The sequence below is a fragment of the Manihot esculenta genome, chromosome 14 (genome assembly GCF_001659605.2).
Source record: "Manihot esculenta cultivar AM560-2 chromosome 14, M.esculenta_v8, whole genome shotgun sequence".
In the NCBI taxonomy this organism is placed as follows: Eukaryota; Viridiplantae; Streptophyta; class Magnoliopsida; order Malpighiales; family Euphorbiaceae; genus Manihot; species Manihot esculenta.
This window is the reverse complement of record NC_035174.2, coordinates 6,244,178-6,261,023: the sequence shown is the minus strand read 5'-3', so window position 1 is coordinate 6,261,023 and position 16,846 is coordinate 6,244,178. Positions and strand designations below refer to the sequence as shown.

Here is a 16,846-nt window from a genome sequence, read left to right as displayed (position 1 = left end):
CTACATTCATAACAGAAAACAAACGAGAGTGAAGATCGAAGAATAACAAAAATTAATTTATCTTGACACTCCCAATATTCGTAATCTGGATTGGAAACCTATTTTTCTTTTTGAGTAACAGACGTAGAAGGAATTTTGACAATATCTAGAATATACCCCATAAGACTGTAACCTTTAAATAGAGGAGAAACTTGAGCTCTCTATATCGGGTACTTTGTAGTAGTAAGTTTTAATGAAAACTGAGTACATACAAGAGAATGACCAGAGGCATGAGTAACATTTGTTGTACTACTAGATGCCATAATTGAAATAAAAAAAATAAAAAAAAAATTGAGAGATTACTCTGATACTATAAAGAAATTTTATCAAAATGAAAATTTATTTTATTTTTAATATGAGTGTGGTATAAATAGATATAAGAGAGTTCAATATACAAAGATTTCAACTAACACAAAGTTAATTAAGTTATAACAAAAGATAAATTCAAGTAGTTAATTTTAATTGTGATTTCAAAATCGAACCAACATCATCTCTAATAGCAGAAGATAAATTCAATAGTTGATTTTGATTATAATTTCAAAACCAAACAAATATTATCCTAACAGGAATGAGGTGCAAGATTCATAGTCTACATGTTCATGTTCTACAAAATTAAACAAAAGAACATCATGCATTGCTCCAAGCACATACATAGGCAACCTTTTAAATCAGATCATTCCTCAGAAGTTGAATTAGCTCAGAAACTACATTATTTTTAGGACGTAAAATTGCCATCATCGTGGCATCATCCCGACGTCATAAAAAGTGTCTTCCAAGGTATAACCCAGAAGGATTTTGAGGAACAAAATACATCTTTTTGCGCAGATTATGAATGGAAGACCATGAGATACTGAGTTCTTTGTTTTTACTTGGTGATGGAGCATTCACCATGAAAAGAGCTTGGAAAATTTGGGAGTTGCTGCATCGAGACAAGACTATAAAGGAAATTACTCTGCCCCAATTCTCTATTGTACTAATACCTAATTCTGGAAAATACAAATGCAACTCTTCAAGTTCTGCTCCTTTCTGAATCCAGTTGCCCAGTGCAGAGCAATGAAAACCTGACCTATTGCCACTGCCTATGAAAATATATACATAGTCCGGCAACATTCTTTGTGGGTAATTGTTACTTGTAGAACTATCAGTATTTCCTGTACTGAAATCTTCCAGAGACAAGGCCAGGATGGTGTACTGCTACTGTACTATAGTTCAGGTTATCATTATTGATCATGACACTTCTGTACTGTCACCATCTTCAAACTGTAAATGCAACGGATGATCCATAAGAGAAACCTTAATTCAGTGTAGCTTCAATGTGCCATCAGTCCAGTTGAAGGGTTCTTGGAAGTTTCCATTTCCACTTATGTTGTGTGTTTGTATGCGAGGAAATTTCCTCTTTGGCTCTCTCTCTATCCATTTTTAATATATTTATAACAGGTTAAAAGAAAATTTTGATGTAGATTGGTTTGAGTTTTAATAAAAGAAATGAGCAATTGTCCAGGTCTATACCATGATATTGGCAAGAAGGCCAGAGGTTATATTCTTCTCTGCTCTTTACATCCTATTTTTCTTTCTATCTTTTAGAGCTTTACGTATCCTGATAAATTATTCACAGGTTTGTTTACATTTTGATTAGATCTTCTCTACAGAGATTATGCTCATCAACCAAGAACTCATTTTCATTACCAGGATATCAAGTGGAATTTTGAACTCTCATGTGAAAGTAATGTCTTTCCATTAATTACCAATGTAGGAATCAGTTCTTTGAAGCTTCTTCCTCCCTAAGTTGATTCCTTCCTTTTATTTTCCATAACTGTTACAGCACCGGAGATTTTGCCCGGAGTTACAACACTCTTCAGATTCACAGTTCCTGATTCTTGCCAGGTCAGAAAATTGAAACTTATGCATCTGACAATCTTCATGTCAATGTCGTTAACTATCATGTTTATTTAGAATTACCTTATGAGATCGGTGCTATTTAACATACAGACGTCATATTTTCAAGTGCTCTGAAGGCAATGGTGACTGCAATTTTACAGGTGGAACTCAGATTCTTGCGTGACTATTTCGGGATAGCTGCAGGCGTTGGAGTGCGGGCATATGAGCAGGGACCCTTCAGAGGAGATGGATATAACCCGGTAGTAAATCTATCAGGTGTAGCAGGAAACAGCCTTTTCTCCCTTGGCACTGACATTTCCTTCAACGTAGCAACAAGGACTTTTGATGAATTCAGTGCTGGTTTGAGCTTCAACAGTCCCTTCCTTATTTCTGCCTTGAACTTGTGAGCAATCCAATTGCCAGCCAAGAAAAATAAAAGTGCTCACATGATGGGCTTTTGGTGTAAAATTTTTTAATCTGTTGATGTTTCTTCATTTGCAGGGATGACAAACTTGATGCTGTAAAAGCTTCCTGTTACTATACATTCAATCCCCTCAGCAGGTCTGCCATTGCAGCTGAATTGAAGCACAAATTTTCAGAAAATGGAGCAACCACTGTTACAGTTGGCGCACAACATTCTTTCTTCCCATTTACACTGATGAAGGCTCGGGTGAACAATGAGGGCAAAATAGGTGGGCTTGTTCGGCTGGAAGTGTGGGAAAAGCTCCTGGTGGCAATCACTGGGGAGGTGGATTTCAGGGCCTCGAACAAAATTTCCAAGATTGGAATGTCAATGGCTTTCAGTCTCTAGAGCAGCTTCATCTGAGAATACGTACCGTAAGTTTGAGATCATACGGCAGCCACTGCTCCTACAAGATTTATATATAGGCTTTGTTTTCTGTATTCGTTTACTAAATTGATAAATATTTTGGAAGTGATTGATGGTATACAACATACAGGATACAAATATGAGAAGGGCACATTGGCCTGTTACTTTGATGCATAGAACAGTGTGGTCCTATGATTAGATGGGCTTTTCAGAATTTTGGAGTTCAAAAAAAAACTAATTAACTTTCTTGATTTCCCTCAAATTTATTTGTTAAATAAGGGTTTGACTGGCCACACATCAATCCCTTTACTTGACGCTTCTTTGACTAGCGCTAGATTGAGTCTGTCAAAGTCAAACAGACGTCCACTGTTAAAGCCTGCGCTACAAGCTTTCTTAAAAAAAATTATTTTATTATTTTAAATTTTTAATTAATATATTATAATAATATATTTATATTTAATAATATTATTTATAATACAATTTTTTTATATTAATGTAATTTTTATAATAATCAATTTAATATATTTTATTATTTTTAATATATTAATATAATAATATAGTAATCAGCAGTGACTCAATCACATTTTAGTATAGGATAATATTTTTTTTTTAATTTTAAATATTTTTAATATAATTTTTTTGTTATCAATTTTTATAATATTTTTATATATTAGAAATAATATAATAATTAAGTATCATACTATTTAGTTACTATATATATATATTAAAATAATATTAAAATATTTATTATTATAAAAAATTATATTATAAATAATATTAAAATATTTCAGACTTAATTCTTATAATTTTAATTATATTTATATTAATTTATTTATTTATAAATTATAAATAAACCAGTGATATTTATAACGATAGGATAATATATTTTGTAAAAATAATCCAATGATATTTTATAAATTTATTACTGATAAAAAATTTTAATTATTTATTATAAAATATTTTATTATTTTTAACATATACTGTATTTAAATAGTATTAGTAATTTAATATATATTTTAATACAGGATAATATCATTTTATAATTTTAAATATTTTTAATTTTACTTTTATAATATTTTTATATATTAAAAATAATAAAATATATTAAATATAATAATTAGGTGTCAATAAACTTATAATTGATACTATTTTTAATTATGGTGTTATTATACTAATATATTAAAAATAATATTAATTTATAAATACAAAAAATCATATTATAAATAATATTAAAATATTTTAAATTTAATTCTTATAACTTTAAATATTTATATTAATTTATTTATTTATTCATAAATTATAAATAATATAGTGATATCTTACCTGTCGAATGGTAAAATAATATATTTTGTAAAAACAATTTAATGACATCGTACAAAGATTTTTTTTTTAATTATTTATAATTAAATATTTTATTTTTTTTACCATATTAATATAATAATATTGTAATATATTTAATTACAGAATAATATTATTTTATAATTTTAAATATTTCTAACGTAGTTTTATTTGTTACTGTTTTTCATAGTATTTTTATATATTAAAAATAATAAAATATATTAAATATAATAATTTCATATCAATAAATTTATAAATGAAATTACTATTATTTTAATATATCAAAAACAATATTAGAATATTTATTATTATAAATAAAATTATTAAATTAATATAATATAAATATATTATTATAATATATTAATTAAAAAAAGAAAAAAAAAGAAGCCTGCGCGCGGGCTCAGCAATTGAGCCTGTCGCGCAGGCTTAAAAAAAAAAAAGAGAGATCCTAGTGCGTCTTTTGAAGGGCACCAAACGGTTACAAACCCGTCAGAAATGAGTTTTAACTGTCACGGACGATCATATCCCTATTTAGTAAATAAGTTTTTTTAAAAAATAAAATTTAAAATAAATTTGGGAGAAATTTAAAAAGATTTTTTTTTTAACCCAAAATTCCAAAAAGCCCTGATTAGATAGTGAAATTTTTACTTCTACAGGGACATTGAGGACAGATGGGCTAGGAAACAAGAAAATATATAAATGACGTCGGTTCATGCAAGCGCCAACCGATTCGTCTTGAAGAATTCTCATCTTTGATTTAAACCAGAAGCTTTGGACTCGAAAATTGAATCGAAATTGGAACTTCCTACTCAGATGATCTAGAGGCAGCACCAATTTCCTTCATTGTGTCAATTTATGGGCCTTTAAATATAGAGATACCAAATCTTTTACTGCATTAAGACTTTTCGTAAAATATGAAATATAAACAAAAATTAAGACTTTTCGTTACAACTTCCAAAATTCCTGTCCAACGTACAAAAGCTAAAAAATAATTTCCTGTTTAAAGAACCTTGAAACAATAAATGACACTAATTCATTACAAAACCCGCCTTTTCATTTTCTCAAACACTAACTTCGGCCAATTTAATCCGTGATCTAACCCAAGCAAGTCCACCCCGAAAAGTTCCTTTTCATGTATTTAATGGCCAGTTCAGTATTCTGTTTCCAGGATGCCATCAATGAGTCCAAACTCCATAGCCTGCAACCAGAATGCGTTTAAAAGGTGGAATAGCTAAATGAAATCTATGAGCAAACAAATTTGAAGTAGCTCATGAAAAACTGCCACAAGATGGCAAACATGTGAAGGAACATCAACTGCTTAGTAATAGGCAAGACAATTTTTGCCGATAACACTTGTGTTTTACAAACAATCTAATTCAAATGCCTAATCTCGAATGGCCATAGAAGCAAAGAACTCAAAACTGTGAAAGAATAAATTTCTCACGGTATTGCAACTCATACACAGCTACCTCGCTCTCTATAATTGTAGTGGCATGTTGCTTAAAGCTCGGCTCAATAAAAGTTTGATTTGGCTCGTTTGCTTAATGAGCTGGATTGAGCTTCTCTTATGCTCATTTAATTAATGACCAAGCTTGAACTTACTACTTCTCAGCTCATTCACAAGCTAGCTCATTTATAACCCTGTTAGTCACCTAGTCAAAAGGCTCATGAGCCAACCGAAATTAATTGGCTCAACTTCGCTCATTTACATCCCTAATTGACACCTCCTTTCCCAAATCAAATTTATCTAAGAACTCTAATCTGGAATAAAAAAATTCATATCACTGAGATGACAGGACCACCCTTATTGAATCACTAAAACAGCTACTTTCTGTTTTACTTAAACATTCAGGGTTGACTCCACATACCTCTGAGGTAGATAAGAAGCGATCCCTCTCGGTGTACTCTTGCACTTTCTCAAGAGGTTGGCCAGTAAATGCAGCATACATTCTGTCAATTTTCTGCACCAGAGTTCTAAGAAAATATAAGCAAAGCACACATGATCTTATTAGAAATGAAAGACTCATTTTAATCTCAAAGACTCCAGGTCAACGTAGAAGTGTCAAGAGTTGATCATATAAAATAGATTGGGACAAAGAGAAGGCAGTCTAGTTCAACTTGAAATGCCACTTTCAGGAAAAGGCACACAAATCTATCTCTATTGTAAAGATGGTGAGAAGAATGACTTCTGTAATGATACTAAATTACTTTGTTACCACATGGACCCTTAATTATGCAGTGTATGATATATGAATGGTCTATTCCAACATATTATAAATCAGAATTTCAGTTTCCCAAACAGGCATGTTGTGCTCAAAAGCTTAAAATACCCTCCAAGTAATCTTGGTTTCAACTATCTCAACCAGAGTAAGAAGCATTGAGAAATAAATCATTAATTGTTTTCAGCTTTGAGGTACATCAACAGGTTATACTTAGACCAAGTGAAAAAGAAACTAACATGGCGAGATTGAACTGCTTCATTTACTTGGCGTCTCACATCCTCCACATGACCCTGCAAGCAAATAATGTACAATCAGTCAAAGGCCTTTGAAAAATAAATTGACTAATTAATATAGAACAGGTTGAGAATAATTCTAGACTCCCTTCTTCTGTACTACATCACTAGTTGTCCTAGACCATCAATATTTCAGAAGTGCTGAATTGCAAGGCAAATAAAGAAGTTAGATGCTTGTTTAAGTGTAGAAGTATGAAGTATTGCCTGGTCAAACTTCTAAAACTTTACCATCCACAAATCACACAATGAAAAAAGGTAAATTAAATGAAAAACAGTTAGGTGTATCCATTTCAGATAAAAACTGGCTGCGGAGGTGGAGGGAAGAAAGAGAAAGAGAAGAACAAAATTCCAACACTACAATCAATTTTACTCCATACCACACAAAGGAATTAAGGGTGTGGTGCTTGCAATAAGTGGTATTACATAACCTCAATCAAAGATAAAGGCAAAGAATTATTTAAATTCTTCAAAAAAGGAACTCCAGAATAAAAAATGACAATCAATTTCTATTTATACAGCATGACACCTAATAGATTTCTAAAACATTCAGGAGATTATTCAGTGCTCCCAATTCACATGACCACTCTCACATTCCAATCTTCATATTTTCCGGAGAAACCCACTTGTTTATGACTCACCGGATGTATGTAATAGCTTCTAAAATATCTCCTCTCCAAACAAGTTAGTTTCTCCTTCTTAAAGCACTAAATTAATTTCGAAGTTCATCTTACCCCACATCCACCCTGTGGTTGATGTATCATAATACGTGCATTGGGCATAGCATACCGCATTCCCTTTTCTCCACCAGCAAGAAGAACTGCTCCTTGGCTTGCAGCTACTCCAAAACAAACGGTGCCAACTTTTGGTTTTATCTGAGAACGTTATGAATTAATAATGCAGCACATGAATGAAACAGAGAATCGGAGGAATAAAACTTGGGTAGAAGCAGGCATGATTATGACTTCAAAGGATCAATTGCTTTCTTGTGTTGATTACAGAATTATGGTGGTGATTTTTGTAAGAGAGGTTATCAAGGTCATCTAAATTGAGGTTCTTTTAGATAGTCTATAAAAGTCTGTCGTTACTACCACTTGAAAGGGTCATAATCTAATTGAGAAAAGCAATGATGTATATAATAAGCCTGTGCATGCAATAATGGAATAGGAAAATAATAAGAAAACAAGATGAATTAACAACTAAAGCTTAAAATTACCCAAGACATGCAATCATAAATTGCCAATACAGAGTAGGTGCTTCCACCAGGGCAGTTGAGATACATCTGAAAATGTTCAGGAAAGAGTCATAAATATAAAAACTGCAACATCCAGCGGCCTGCATAAGATGATTTCTGAAGTGGAAAACAAAAGTTGGAAGCTAAGAACATAACCACACCAGAATATCTGCTTTCTCATCAATAGTTGCTAGAGTCACAAGTTGTGATATAACTCGCTGAGCCACCTGTGAATTTATTGGCTGCCCAATGAAGATTATGCGATTCCTAAATAATATAGATGATAGATCCAAAGGTCCTCCTGGAGTCATAACCGCTGGCATAATTGGTGGATTTGCTTTGTTGGCTCTAATTGCAGGATAACTATGAAAAAACCCATGGGTTATGAACTCATAGGCCACAATCAACATAATTATCAAAGAAGAAGAAATCAAGAAAGAACTTTTGGAACAAAAGACTATCCACAATTGGTCCATGGAAAAAAGAATTACAATATGCTTAAAGATATAGAACTTGGATAGTCGAACGTGCAGCATTCTGGAGAAAGGAAAAAACATCAATAAAAAAACTGCAACCCCTTCCCATCTTTTACCATTAAATCAACTGAACTTTATCAGTCAAATTTTCTTGCCATCCACCAATATAAGATGGCTAAGTATAGTTTGCCATTGCTTTGACAATCGAATTTGATACAGAAGCATATTATGATAAAGCACATGCCCATAAAAAAAATTGTCAGATTCATCCTTCAGGGTTAAGAGGGGTAGTTTCATTCAATTTCACCAATACAAATGTAGTTCATTTTACACAATGAACAGAAACATCCATCAGAAGGACATCAAAGTATGTACATATACTTGTTCATACAATTGAAAATTATTTAGTTTCAGAATAGAACCTTCTCTCCAAGCAGAGAAAAGAAAAATGAACGGGGATGTGTGGAAGATAAAACTTGCAAAAGGATGGATAAAGCACTATATGTATATATATAATCTAATAATATCTTGTTAAAAAGAGACCAAGGGGCAAGTGAAGGACTTTAAAGAAGTGGAAGCATTATACCTTTGATTAGCATAACGAATATCCTTCTCATCAACCCTTAGTGGGAACCCACAAGTTTTACTTGATAGTCCTGAACATAGGATACAATTAACAGTAACTCAGATATATAACCCACCACATATATCTATGCGAATGAAAAAAAAAAGGGTCTAACCAAAATACAAAAAAGCTGAACCGAAATTGTAAAGTAGCTAACATTGAATTAACAATAACTAAAAAATTGTCAATTAAAAAAAATTAAAATAAAAAATTGCATAAATAACTAAATATATGCAGAATAAAAATAACTATCCATTTTCATAGAAAATTTTGAACAGAAACTTACCTTCGGCTGAAGACTCGCCGTAGGGACAATGCAAAGAGGAAACTGTGCACCTTGCCGAGTTTCTGCAGTAATTAGAAAATGGATGAAAAAGAGTAGAAAATAGATAAATTCCAAGTAAAAAGTAGAGATATACCTTTGAGAAAATAGAGAAATGGAGGGGATTTTGTTGCGAGAAGAGATAGACAAGCTAAGAGGGGCTGAAACAGCTGATGCTACCATTTTGGCAGCTTCGAATTTAGAGAGATTTCCAGGGGATAAATGAGAGAGGAGGGTTTTGGCTTCGATTCGTTTCAGAGCCGCTGGATATACCGCTAGGCTGCTACTGCTTAATTGCGATATTTTTTTTTTTGGTTAGCCTTTCTTTTTTATTGTTTTTTTATTCTTCTTCCCTGTTCATAGAGTGCAGTATCATTAGGTGACAATATTGATTTATGTTAAGGCTTTAATAAAATTCATATAATTATTATTTTAATATGTAAAAAAATAACTTATCATATTCGGTATATTTAGTTAAAATACTTATAAATTATAAATAGGTAGTTGATAAGTTGGATATTAATCAATTAAGCATATTTATTATTAAAAATTATTAAATAAAATATATAATAAAGTTAACTTATTTCATCAAATTAATTTATAAAGTTAGTGTTTATAAGTTACACGCATAAATTTAAAAAATATTTAAAATAAATGGATCATTTATTTTTTAAAATTTATAAGTTAATTTAATTAATTTATACTCATTTTTTATATATATATGTGTGTGTAAAAGATAATTAAGCGGCAATCAACTAGCATAACTTCATTACTAATGTGGTAGATTGCAGCAAAAATAAATCCTGAAAATTATTAGTTGGATGAGATCGATCCATTAACTAAGAATTTGGGCTTAATTTTGATTTCGGCATTAAACAAGAAAAAAAAAAAGGCCCAATTTTTTTGCATGCTAAAATGAAATGTCCATTTAGATAAACCCATCAACAATTTGAATGGTTCAGAATTTGGGCTTGAAAATCATCCCTCATCAATGGTGATCACCACCATCTGCGGGCGTTTTGCATTTTCATGTTAAAAAAAAAAAAATTTCTCAAATCTTGGTAAGAAAAAAATTTTTTTCGAAATTAGGGTGAAAATTAACTCTACCGCACTCTTACAATGCGGTAGAGCTTACCGCACTCAGAAAGTACGATAAAAAAAATAAATTTTATAAAAAATTATATTATCGCAAAAAAAAATAAATTTTATAAAAAATTACATTACACGTTTGAAGTGCGGTAATGTATGAAAAATTATTTTAAATAAAAAAAATTCATTACCGCACTTCAAAAGTGCGGTAATGGATTTGAAGTTTAAATTTTAATTTTTATTTAATTAATTATTATATTATATTTTTATTAATTTAATTTATTTAATTATATATTAAATTTATATAAATATAATTATAAAAATTATATTAATATTAATTATTTTAAGTTATTTATTATTTTAAGTTATTTATAATATAATATTATATTTATTTTATTAATTATATAATTTAATTAATTATCTATTAAATTTATATAAATATAATTATAAAAATTATATTAATATTAATTATTTTAAGTTATTTATTATTTTAAGTTATTTATAATATAATATTATATTTATTTTATTAATTATATAATTTAATTAATTATCTATTAAATTTATATAAATATAATTATAAAAATTATATTAATATTAATTTTAATTATTTTAAATTATTTATAATATAATATTATATTTATTTTATTAATTATATAATTTAATTAATTATCTATTAAATTTATATAAATATAATTATAAAAATTATATTAATATTAATTTTAATTATTTTAAATTATTTATAATACAATATTATATTTATTTAATTATTTATTTTTTTCCCTTATCCCCGACGGACGTGTAGCGACCTTTTTACTCTATGTCAGACGGCTATTTAATTTCTTTCGGTACACAAATGAGTAGAACTGCGAAGTGACTGGACTTGTTGTTTTTTCTCTTGTCAGATCACCGAGTCGAGTAAGAGTTTTCTGGGCTTGAACTTCCCGAGCTTGAAATCTGATATGATCTTATGGGTCTCAACTCGGTCCAAGGAGGGTGAGACTCGACGGTTATCAAATTATATAATTTAATTAATTATATATTAAATTTATATAAATATAGTTATAAAATTATATTAATATTATTATAAATATTAATTATTTTAATTTATTTATAATATAACATTATATTTTTTATATTTATCATTTTATTTTATTATTTTTATTTTTATAAAATTTCTAAAAAATTATAGCGCTAACAACACCTAAAAAAACTTCAGATTTTTTACTATTTCAAAATAAAAAAGTTATTCTAAAATCTATTATTATTTCAAAAATTAAATATTTATAAATTAATTGTAATAAAAATAATAATTAATTATATTATATTATAAATAAATTAAAATAATTAATATTTATAATAATATTAATATAGTTTTATAATTATATTAATATAAATTTAATATATAATTAATTAAATTATATAATTAATAAAATAAATATAATATTATATTATAAATAATTTAAAATAATAAATAATTTAAAATAATTAATATTAATATAATTTTTATAATTATATTTATATAAATTTAATATATAACTAAATAAATTAAATTAATAAAATATAATATAATAATTAATTAAATAAAAATTAAAATTTAAACTTCAATTACCGAACTTCAAATGTACGGTAATGAATTTTTTTTTAAATTAATTTTTTTTATATTACCACACAATTGATTTGCGGTGATGTAACTTTTTATAAAAGTTATTTTTTCTTACTGAACTCTAAGAATGCGGTAGGCTCTACCGTACTTTAGAGTCAACTTTCACCTTGATCTAGGAAAAAAAATTATTTCAGACCAAGATTTTAGAAATTTTTTTTTTTTTAACTTGAAAATGCAAAATGCCCTCTGCTCATTTTCCAGGAATCAAACGCCACACGTTCTCTTCCAGTCCCCTCGTTGCTCCCCCATTTCCTGCTAAACAGTCAGCAGTTGTTGATGGCTCCAAGGAAGAAGGTAATCAACTAATTAATATTTACTATATTCAGCCCTTTTCACTTCTTGAATTCACTGAGATAAATATATGATAGTTTTGTTTATTTTGGTTCTTTTTAAATGTCATTGATCATCTATATCTTATTGATGCAGGTGAACAAGGACGATGATGGTGGGTAAAAAAAAAAAGTTGCTCATGCATGAGAACGATGATTTGGCACTATTATGCAAATAAAAACAAAATATGGAGATGCGGGGTATCGATCCCCGTACCTCTCGCATGCTAAGCGAGCGCTCTACCATCTGAGCTACATCCCCGCACTTGCTTCTCTACGTCCATAAAACGAATTATTAAAGAGAGGCTGTAGCAGAGTGATATTAACTTATTAACTTTTTTTTTCATATTTGCTTTAATAAAATTAAAAAAAGTTAAAAAATCAAAATTAACCTATATATTAAAATTAATTTAAATAGGTTTGATTTAATTTTCAAAATATTCTTTAAGATTTAGATTATAAGTTTTTAGAAATTTTAATTTGTTTTTAGTGCTATAAATAGCATAATTATTGTATAGTTATTTACTCCATTCAATAGTTTTTTTCTATACAGTTCAATAATATTTAATCCTAACTTAGCGTAAATTTTAGCTCAAAATCAATCATAACTAAATTAGATTAACTATTATCTCTGTGGTATATATAACGCCTTTTTAACCTCATACTAAATGTACCCTAATCAAGAAATAAATACAAAATAAGAAATATTGGGTGGATTCTCACCATCTCTGCTTTCAAATTTGTGCATAGCTAGTATATACTGGACCTGTGGCTATATATAGAACTTGATGGAATATGGTTTTTTGAACTATAAAGGTGGTTATGGTGTCTTATATATAGGCTGACAGAATATAATGGTGGTCCAACCCAAGAAGAAAGGTCACTGTCAGTGTTGCTAGTTGTTGCCCATCACAAGAGGAAAATTGAGCTCTTATCTGGATGGCATAGGCTCTATGGCACATAACTACAATGAAAGAGGGCATCAATGCAACCAAATAAGTAAATAAAATCTTCTCACAGATCGATCCATATGAATCTGCATGTTCATGATTGTTGCTATTTGATATTCTGAGATTCAAAAAATAAAATTTATAATGAATATTAAATTGGCTAGGAAAGAAGACGTTTGTTTCCTTTTATTCCTTTTTCTTTTGTCTGCCGGTAATGTCTAAGCGTCTCTCTCTGCTACAGTGTCACATGTCTCTGTTACTCAGATTCGTACGTACGGACGCGTCAGAGCACCTCTCCATGCCAGACGGCCATTTAATTCCTCTTCGCGCACGTGCAGTTAAGGCTGTGAAATGACTAGGCTAGTTATTATTCCTCACGCCACATCTCCGGCCTGGATATTTCATGGGTAGGCCTGCGCAGGTAGTCAAACCGGTCCGCCTACCTTCGTAGGACTAGGTCACGCGATGTTGGGTCGGCCTATCTACCAATGGCTTGATGGGTTTTGAACCCGTATCCTTCTTCAGGCCAAGCCTGACCCTGATGAGAGAAGTCCGGCGATCATCACTATCGTTAAATCTTTTCGGATTAGGTTTAATTATTATAGGATTTGCATTATTAACCATAATGATCGATATATATTAATTGTTTTCTGAAGTTAATCAGGATCATGAGATTTTGCAGAGGGGGCATACTTTTGTAGCTGGAGAAGATTTGGTGTTAGATGATTGCCCAAAATAACCAAGGAATGAGTTCTTGACATGGATATCTTAGGTGTCAACAAATGTCTATCAAGAGAAAATGTATGCAATAATGCCATATGGCATGATATTAACCTTTGAAGTTAAAAGTTTTAGATTCTAGCTTTTCAGACATGTCCCACAGTCCACATCATCAATCACTCAATACAGTAGTGGTAAGGCCATTGTGTCCCAATGCTAATCACCAGATATCAGATCGATTATCTACATGTATGTGTTATAACTTGTCAATGGAGGATTGTGCAAGCCTTTCTAAACTTAATCATTAATTAACAAGGACTTATCCCTAATATATTGAGTTTGGTGCATGATTCTTCTTCTGCTCATTAATCAGCCAGGGCCTTGAAATACATCATCAATGACTCTTGCTGTGGTTTCATCAACTTGGATTGAACTTTCTGTTACTACATAACTCGTAACAGAATACAATGATTCCCTGTTTAGTGAAATGTCTGAATTCAATTTACCAGAACACCATGGGTTCCTCTCCAAAGTGGGTGGCTAAGAGCCATTGCTTAACTGGTCCTACCACCACAGCAACAGCATTATTCACAACCCCTTTATTTAATCTGACCTGAAGACCTGGAAAAGAAGAGATGCTTTACAACTGATGAATGATTCCCTCCCACCCAAAAATATAAACATGAACATACGAGAGAAGAAACTTGTCTTTGTATTGATATGATAAGATTAATCCAGTGATCCATTACATGTTCATCCGAAAAAAGCTTTAGTTGTCTGATTTTTAGCTTTTACTTCCCAGGTTCTAATTCTCGGACCTTGTGGATTATAGAGCATAGACTCTCCTAGGTGGCTGCTGAATGAAGAATAGAACAATGCTTGGATTTATCTATTTGTATCTTTAGAATATTCCCCTGACAATTCCTTAAGTTGCTCAACCAATATGAAAAAGATTCCATTGTGCATGTCCATGAACTAAATTTTTTGCTCGTAGAAGTGTGTTGGAATTTCTCTTTTCTATGACTATCAGACAGTCTTCTGAGAGAAATGAATAATATCTAGTCTGTCCAAAGTATGCAATGAAAACGATCCAAGCCCAGTAGATTAACAAGGCCATGAACCATATGATTAGTCTAACACAACACATAGGGTTAAAAAGGAAAGGTAACCATCAAGAAAAGGATGGATATTGTGTTCTTTTAGGGTTTAGAGTGGGTGCCATTCACCACTTGCTGGCGGAGAGCTAGGGGGACCATGGTTACCTATCCTCATGGAGACAACCTCATAGTCTCTTGTCTTAGTCATTATCTATGTTCATGCATAGACAAATCTTCAATTTTGGGTCAGCCTTATCTTCTCTCTATCCTTCCATATTTTGGAAGCTTTCTGCAACTACAACTCTTTATTAAACCCTTTATAGTATAAAGATCATCAAACATTATATTTTTAATGCTTCAAACCCTAAAAGTTTTCGTGTGCTGTGCCGTATGCAGATAAAATGGCAAAGATGCTATCCTTTTAGAAAAACTTTTATATAAACTTAATTTAATATTATTATAATTATAAATATTTATAAAATTTTCTATGATTTTCATAATCATGTTTGAGAAGAGATGATGGCACACACAATTATAATTTAATATCCGGTTCGGTTCAGTTCAATGAATAAATTAAAATTAAAAATTTAATATTTATAAAAATCGAATCATATTGATTTTAGAGAGACATTAATTTAAATTAATTAAATATTTAATTGATTATTATCATTAATTAATTTAATTCAATTTTATTAATTAAAATTTTTTTTATTAAAATTAAATTAAAATAATTAAAAAATTTTATAATAAAATCAAATTAAAATTTTAAATTAATTCAATTCTATTAATTTTTTCGATTTAAACCATTATATTTACCTGCAATCAGTTGCTTCAAGTATTTATAAAACCTATGGGGTAAGTTCAGTAGAACCCATACTCTATTCAATTAGGTTGTTGGGATGTCATTTTTTTGGGATTATTTTAATTATAATATTAATTTCTGAATACATCATGTCCTCAATTACTTTGAAGTTTTACTTTAGAATTAAAAGCATATCCTTCGAATTCAAAAAAGAAAAAGCATATTCTTTAATTTAATATAGATAATATATTTTATCTAATTTAAAAATAATTTTAAAAAAAAAATTGCTGGGTATGTTAATTCTTGGGATTTCTTTTGCTTTTCCCTCAAATTAATACATCTTATATATGATAATATTGTAAATGATATTTAACATATATTATTTTCTATTTATTGGTGTCTTTCTTTCTATCCATTTTACTAAAGTATATCATTACAAGTTTTTAATATTTAAGAAAATAATTATATTTTAAAATTAAAATATAATTTTTTATATTAATAATTTTAATAAATAATTAATAAAAAAAACTTATTAAATTCCGTCAATAAATTTAATCAATATTGTTTAATTAAAATATATAAAAAAAAAGAAATTAAAAGTTAAAAAATTTTATTAAAATTTTTAAAAATTTAAAAAGTATTTTTCAAATAGTCAAAAAAATACTATAATAAAATAAATTTTAATATAAAATTATAAAAATATTTTAAAAAATAATTAAAATATAAAATTCACTCTCTAAACTTTAAAATTTTCATCCCAAAATTTTTTTTAAAAAAAAATTATCATAAATACCCATCAAACATACTTAAAATTTTACTCTAATTAAAATTAATAGAAAGAATTGCATTACGACTAATAACTTTTGAGATTGCATCCGCATAATAAATCTTAAACTTTAATTTAATACCCATAGTAATAATTTGAATAATTTAATTAGTTAAA

At 29.2% G+C, this 16,846-nt stretch overlaps 2 protein-coding genes and 1 non-coding gene across 4 annotated transcripts; 1 reads left to right on the top strand and 2 right to left on the bottom strand.

The window, feature by feature from the left end:
• The first annotated feature begins 1,499 nt into the window (after nt 1-1,499).
• Nucleotides 1,500-2,852, top strand: LOC110600273 (mitochondrial outer membrane protein porin of 36 kDa). Its single transcript, XM_021737085.2, has 5 exons — nt 1,500-1,573; nt 1,676-1,762; nt 1,862-1,923; nt 2,079-2,320; nt 2,419-2,852. The coding sequence occupies exons 1-5, from the start codon at nt 1,525-1,527 to the stop codon at nt 2,726-2,728; spliced, it is 750 nt and encodes a 249-aa protein (XP_021592777.1). The 5' UTR covers nt 1,500-1,524; the 3' UTR covers nt 2,729-2,852.
• A 2,102-nt stretch (nt 2,853-4,954) lies between these two features.
• Nucleotides 4,955-9,655, bottom strand: LOC110600245 (ATP-dependent Clp protease proteolytic subunit 6, chloroplastic). Of its 2 annotated transcripts, none has more exons than XR_006348578.1 (9): nt 9,351-9,655; nt 9,218-9,279; nt 8,893-8,962; nt 7,992-8,193; nt 7,813-7,878; nt 7,331-7,471; nt 6,543-6,596; nt 5,953-6,058; nt 4,955-5,282 (listed from the first exon to the last, which is right to left on the bottom strand). XR_006348578.1 is itself a non-coding variant. In XM_021737047.2 (9 exons), exons 1-9 carry the CDS (start codon nt 9,434-9,436, stop codon nt 5,235-5,237), a joined length of 822 nt encoding a protein of 273 aa, XP_021592739.1. In that variant the 5' UTR covers nt 9,437-9,655; the 3' UTR covers nt 4,955-5,234. The 2 variants fall into 2 exon arrangements, 1 of the variants encoding a protein (XP_021592739.1); XM_021737047.2 differs by having other exon boundaries at nt 5,953-6,045.
• A 2,868-nt stretch (nt 9,656-12,523) lies between these two features.
• Nucleotides 12,524-12,596, bottom strand: TRNAA-AGC. Its single transcript has one exon. It is a non-coding gene; the product is annotated as a tRNA-Ala (tRNA).
• Nucleotides 12,597-16,846: the final 4,250 nt, after the last annotated feature.

Excerpts from the sequence above, each read along its gene's own strand:
- LOC110600273 (XM_021737085.2), top strand. The coding sequence starts at position 1,525 with ATGAGCAATTGTCCAGGTCTATACCATGATATTGGCAAGAAGGCCAGA. Across the intron at positions 1,574-1,675 it reads TATTGGCAAGAAGGCCAGAG|ATCTTCTCTACAGAGATTAT; the intron begins GTTATATTCTTC and ends CATTTTGATTAG. Across the intron at positions 1,924-2,078 it reads CAGTTCCTGATTCTTGCCAG|GTGGAACTCAGATTCTTGCG; the intron begins GTCAGAAAATTG and ends GCAATTTTACAG.
- LOC110600245 (XM_021737047.2), bottom strand. The coding sequence starts at position 9,436 with ATGGTAGCATCAGCTGTTTCAGCCCCTCTTAGCTTGTCTATCTCTTCT. Across the intron at positions 7,879-7,991 it reads ATGAGAAAGCAGATATTCTG|ATGTATCTCAACTGCCCTGG; the intron begins GTGTGGTTATGT and ends GAACATTTTCAG. Across the intron at positions 6,046-6,542 it reads AAGCAGTTCAATCTCGCCAT|AAAATTGACAGAATGTATGC; the intron begins GTTAGTTTCTTT and ends ACTCTGGTGCAG.